Source organism: Setaria italica, chromosome II (genome assembly GCF_000263155.2).
Source record: "Setaria italica strain Yugu1 chromosome II, Setaria_italica_v2.0, whole genome shotgun sequence".
Lineage (NCBI taxonomy): Eukaryota > Viridiplantae > Streptophyta > Magnoliopsida > Poales > Poaceae > Setaria > Setaria italica.
The window spans coordinates 17,377,956-17,383,326 of NC_028451.1; the positions used below are offsets into that span (position 1 = coordinate 17,377,956).

General features: G+C 44.3%; 1 protein-coding gene across 1 annotated transcript; it reads left to right on the forward strand.

The window, feature by feature from the left end:
- The first annotated feature begins 621 nt into the window (after window positions 1–621).
- Window positions 622–3,528, forward strand: LOC101766568 (CBS domain-containing protein CBSX1, chloroplastic). The gene is made up of 7 exons (XM_004956248.4): window positions 622–899; window positions 1,396–1,483; window positions 1,575–1,639; window positions 1,828–1,876; window positions 2,245–2,303; window positions 2,713–2,886; window positions 3,004–3,528. Exons 1-7 carry the CDS (start codon window positions 726–728, stop codon window positions 3,076–3,078), a joined length of 684 nt encoding a protein of 227 aa, XP_004956305.2. The 5' UTR covers window positions 622–725; the 3' UTR covers window positions 3,079–3,528.
- Window positions 3,529–5,371: the final 1,843 nt, after the last annotated feature.

Sequence of the window (5,371 nt, forward strand, 5' to 3'; positions counted from 1 at the left end):
TTGTGAGATGGTGGAAGCTCAAGCATTTCCACATTTTCAAAAAGAAAACTTGCAATGATCTGGTTTTAGGGTCTTCCAAAAACTAGTCAACCATTAGTGTATCCATAGCTATTGTGCCCAATTTTGAGAACCGGTGACAACCGCGAGATCGAGTTTGGTACGTACGAAGATGATGTGAATTGGAAGATTGTGATAGCGTAGACCTTCACTATATCTCGCCATATTGGTTGTTGGTTTTGGGTTGGCAAAATAGAGATTGTGTGCAAAATACTGAGCATAGATTTTTGGGGGCAGTTTTTCCTCTTCATGCATAAAATTCAATTTTATATAATACTCCTTTGTATACCTGACATTGTTTACTTTGACCAACCTTTTTTACTTATCTTCATGTAGCAACACTAAAATGGCGGGAATAATCTGTCAGCATTAAAATGGATTACCATTTCAGAGATGTTGGTTCTAGAGCGAGGGCGAGCACGTGCACAAGTCGAGTGTCGATCACGCAAACGGTGGCCGCGGCGCGGACGGCCGAGAACGGTCCGGTCCCTATCCGTTCGCCGTCGTCGTCGGCACGCATGCTTTTGCATTTGCTTCCCCACCAGCTAGCTACTCTACCTATAATATCCTCCCAGTCAATCACCAGGCTGCAGCCATCCGCCGTCCAGCCCCACCCCCGCTCGGATCGACCACCCAGTCGTTCCCTCGGCGCACCAGGCGGCGCCGCCATGGACGCCACGCTGCTGCTCTCCGCCAACGCCGCCCTCGCCGCCCGGCGCCGCCCTTCTACGCCCGCGGGACGCCCGGGGCGGGTTGTGCCGGGGCGGGGCCCGGCGTCCTGCAGGCCCGTCCGCGCGCGCGCCGCAGCAGCGGCCGCGCCAGCCGCGGGAGGCGTCGACGGGGTGAGGACGGCTTTTTTTACTTTTCTCTAAATTTTCCTTGGTTATAAGAGGAATTGATGCTATTTTGGTATCTACCCTTGTTTAGAATAGTACTCCTTCCGTCTTTAAAGTTGAATTGGTGCTGGATTATATACTCATGCTTGAAACCAACCCCTTTTTCCGGCCGAAATTCTCCCAAGAATGAATTGGAGGCTTTTCTTCTTCAGAATCAGAACAGGGAAAAAGAAGTGAACAGTAACTCTTTCTGAAATAACCACCTTGTAACAGCACTGTTGTAAAAAGGGAGGGGAAAAAAAGCAATTTTCCTTTAGATTAGTAGGACGATGTCAAAGTCATTCTTGTTCAATTCACATTCCTGTCGTTCAGATGCCTCTTTCAGCAAGCGCACAAATACTAGTGTTCATCTGTTGACGAAATTGTTCTCCTTGGAATTGAATATATGTATGGGTTTTAACATCACTTCTGTACTGATAATATCTGCACCCTCCTTGTTCAGCAAAGCAATGGAGTTTACACGGTTGGTGACTTCATGACGACAAGGGAAAATCTCTACGTTGTCAAACCTACAACTTCAGTTGACGAAGGTACCCCTCTCCTCCTTCCTAGTGTGATGCCTGGGCTCGATTGCTTTGTAATTTCCCAAGTTGCTCACTTCTGCTGTTTCTTTTTGCGCAGCCCTTGAGATGTTGGTGCAGCACAGGATCTCTGGCTTCCCTGTGATTGACGACAACTGGAAGCTGGTTAGTTTTATCCTTAAATCTTTTCCCCAACTGTCTTATAGAGTTATAGTATTCTTCTACTCTGTTGTTATTGGACCGCATGAACTTAGTTCACTTTCCTCTGTTAACCTGAATTACACCAATTAGCTTGGCTATTATTGCAGTGCTATCTCTGATGTCAATTATATTCCCAATATCTGCACCTGCAGGTTGGGGTCGTATCAGATTATGATCTGTTAGCATTGGACTCAATGCCAGGTATTCATGATTTCCAGGAAATTTTAATCTTTTGCTTGCAAAGAATTCATATTACACCATTTGTTTGGAACTGCACACATACCAAGTCATTCATGCTACTAGTCAGTTGTGATGCAACAAAAGGAGCTACCTTCTGCATGTTGTCTGTAGTATATTTCATACAACACTTTGATCATATCCTTTCCATTACTTTCTATTGTGTCCTGCAATTCATCTTTACAGTCATATATTGTTCTACATGGTGTCTGGCGCTATTCTTCTTTTTTGGGAAACAGTTAGTGGTAGTATTCACTATTCTTCTTTTTTGGGAAACAGTTAGTGGTAGTATTCATTATCTCTTCATTTATTATATTTATCTCATGATTCAGGAAATGGACTGGCTGACACAAATACAAACATGTTCCCTGAGGTGGATAGTACTTGGAAGGTATCTCATGATTGAATTACTCATGTTGGCTAGTGTACTACTTTTAAAAAATAGTATCTTTACATATCAGCTCTATTTTTTCTGACCTTTTTATCTCCCACCTATTGAGATGAAATGCTCTGCTTTGATGTGGAGGCAGTTTTTCTTTATGGGGGGAATTTTCTGTGTTCACAAAACAGCTCCTCCATAGAATAAAATGTTCGCACCACATGAGACTTTGAACCACACTTTTGTACATCAAGAATCCTCAATCAGTCTAGCTTAAACAAAATAAGGATAACATTCTGCACTGTTTGTACTATTAGAATATCTGATTATTTCTCTCATTTGTTTTCACTACTTCTATGAATAAATTTGTGGTCATCTCTTCAGGATATACTTTTTTTAACTCATAATTACTGCTCTACAGACATTCCGTGAGATACAGAGACTATTAAACAAAACTAATGGCAAAGTCATTGGTGATGTAATGACTTCTTCACCTCTTGCGGTGCGTGAAAATACTAATCTTGATGCTGCCATAAGGTTGCTACTTGAAACCAAATACCGAAGATTACCTGTAGTTGACAGCACAGGGAAACTAGTGAGTGGATCCATCCTTCCTTGCAGTTCCTGTTTGTCTGCTTTAGCTCAATACCATTAACAAAATATTTTGAACATTCTTTTTTGCGTAAACATAATGAAATTTCCGTTCCTGAAGGTTGGGATGATAACAAGGGGAAATGTCGTCGGAGCTGCTCTCAAAATAAAGAAGAAATCTGAAGAAGGCGCTTGAATCGCACAGTGCCTTGGCATTCAATTCATTGAGACATTGATTGGTGAACTTCATTACATATACACTGAGTGCAGCTCCAAGTTCTACCTGGACACCAGCAGATGGATATGGTGTTGTATGCAGATTAATATAAGTTGCAAAGGGCTCTGATATAGTTTCATATAAGGACTACTATAATTCATTTGAGGTAATCATACTTGGTTCCCTCTCAATATTAGGTGGTGCTAGCGTAGTGGTGTATAGGTTAATTTATATAGTGAAATTTAGAGCTTGTGATATGATGGGAATCTTTGGATTGAGGTAACAGTATTAAAAACTGTGTTATGATTCCAGCATGTCCTTGAGAACTATGTTTCATCCGCAGCAGACCAGCTTAAAACAAACACTCTGGTTCACGGTGCTTATTGTTTTACAGTTGGGCATAAGAAGATAGATGAAATGATCACCTTACTCTGGATGTTCTTTAAAGTGTGCACGTGTTAGAGAGTTGTTGATTTATGATGCATTTAAGGAAGGGTACGTGTAAGACTAGAAAAAGCACGTCAAACCTGCCAGAAGTTGTAGAACAACAAACAAGTATTTTGTAGATTGTAGAAGAGTTTAAACAACTACTGTAGTATATTGATCCAGAGTGAGTATGTTGAATAGGCTCCAAATTTATATTCGTCTGCTCGCATGAACCATCAAACATTCAAACATCATCTAAGCACCGTTCTAAAGGTGAACGCTCATGAGCAGAAGCACAGGAAGATGATTTCCCTCGAGCAACTTGACGGTATTTCGCCAAGAGGTTGATATTTGGTTTTTGATTTAAAAAGCATGTTGTCATCTCATTTTAGTTTTGTTGATTGTTGCATTGCTGCCGGTTTTGTTTAGCTAGTTACACTTATGCTCCAGGATGTGCAGCCACAAAAGCAGACCATTCAATTCCAAAAGGAAAAAAAGGAAAAATTGGATCATACCATCAAAAGAAACAGCTATTAGATATATACCATCAAAAGATTGAACTACAGATGTTTACCACCAAAAAGTTGCAACGTTAAACTATCTAGTATTTCTGTTTGCCTCCGTCAAAAACTGCCCAACAGCCCAAGTCCAGGTGAAGAAAACACAGCCACCAGGTGAAGAAAACACCAGCCACGGCGGCGCCGCTCTTTCCTGGCAGCACCATGCGTCCGAGCCGGACCGCTGCACACCTGCACGCCCGCACACGCCGCTCCTGCTCTGCAGGTTTCACCGTGCCTCCACTACTCCTGCCCCCACCCCCATCAGGCACAGCCGCGCCGCCAGCCGCCGGCCGCCGCTCCTGCTCCGCGTGCTCGCCCTTGCACCGCCGGCCATTACACCATGCCGCCGCAAGCCGGTTAGGAGCACCTGCGGACGAAAGGAATTGGAAAGTGTTGGAAAGGGGTGAAAATTGGACGTTAAAAAATATTTCTGACGCTTGGGTGCTACTTTTTTCACGGAGAAGAAATTGACCCGCCCAACCCATCCCCCTCCCCGCTCAGCAATTTTCACGTCACCCGCGTAAACCACGCTCCTTTCCTTCGGTTACCTTTCCTAATCACGGTAGTAATATTTTCTTTCCCTAATCTCCATGCGTTCCCTACTGCTAGCTTCCTCGGCCCTCTGCGCTCCGCGTCGCTACCGCAAGATCGACGTCGGCGGCTCCACGAGAGCGCCCTGCCACCACGCCCACGCGAAGGTAAGGACTGCCGGCCTCTTATCTCGCTGGTTGCGCAAACGGCAAGCCTCCTCCCTGTTCCTGCACTACCACACACACGAAAAGCGATCGACGACGTTGAAGCCATGCGCAGAAACGGAGCGGCCACCTCCATGATCATGACGGCGATTAGTGCCGCACGCTGCCGGTCAGACCCTCCACACCATCACACCATCACGCTGCCGGTTTCAATTTATTTGTTTTAGCTTCTCATCCTTCCAAACCTCTCCATGCACCCTCACTCCTGTTGGATCTTCTGTTAACACCGGTATGTTTACCAGAATCAATCGAAAAAGATAAGATTCTGATAGGTGATAAAAGAGAAAGGAAGGGTCCGTTGACGGTTCGATGTTGACCAAAGTCCACCACGAGCGACTGGGTTCCAGAAGTCGATAGAAGACGGGAGGGATCCGATCCGAAGAGAAACCGACTCCACCAAATAAGGGAAAGCGTGGAGATTTATCTCTAGTAGTTTTTATACTCGTTTGTATCGGTTCATATTGTAATCGACTAGGATTTTAGCTTGCTCCAAGGTATAAAATAAACCCATGAGCCTTGTAAAAAAAGAAT

Bases quoted from the DNA above. Each gene is read 5' to 3' on its own strand.
- LOC101766568 (XM_004956248.4), top strand. From the start codon at position 726: ATGGACGCCACGCTGCTGCTCTCCGCCAACGCCGCCCTCGCCGCCCGG. The intron at 900-1,395 runs GTGAGGACGGCT...CTCCTTGTTCAG, and splicing joins CCGCGGGAGGCGTCGACGGG to CAAAGCAATGGAGTTTACAC. The intron at 2,887-3,003 runs GTGAGTGGATCC...CCGTTCCTGAAG, and splicing joins TTGACAGCACAGGGAAACTA to GTTGGGATGATAACAAGGGG.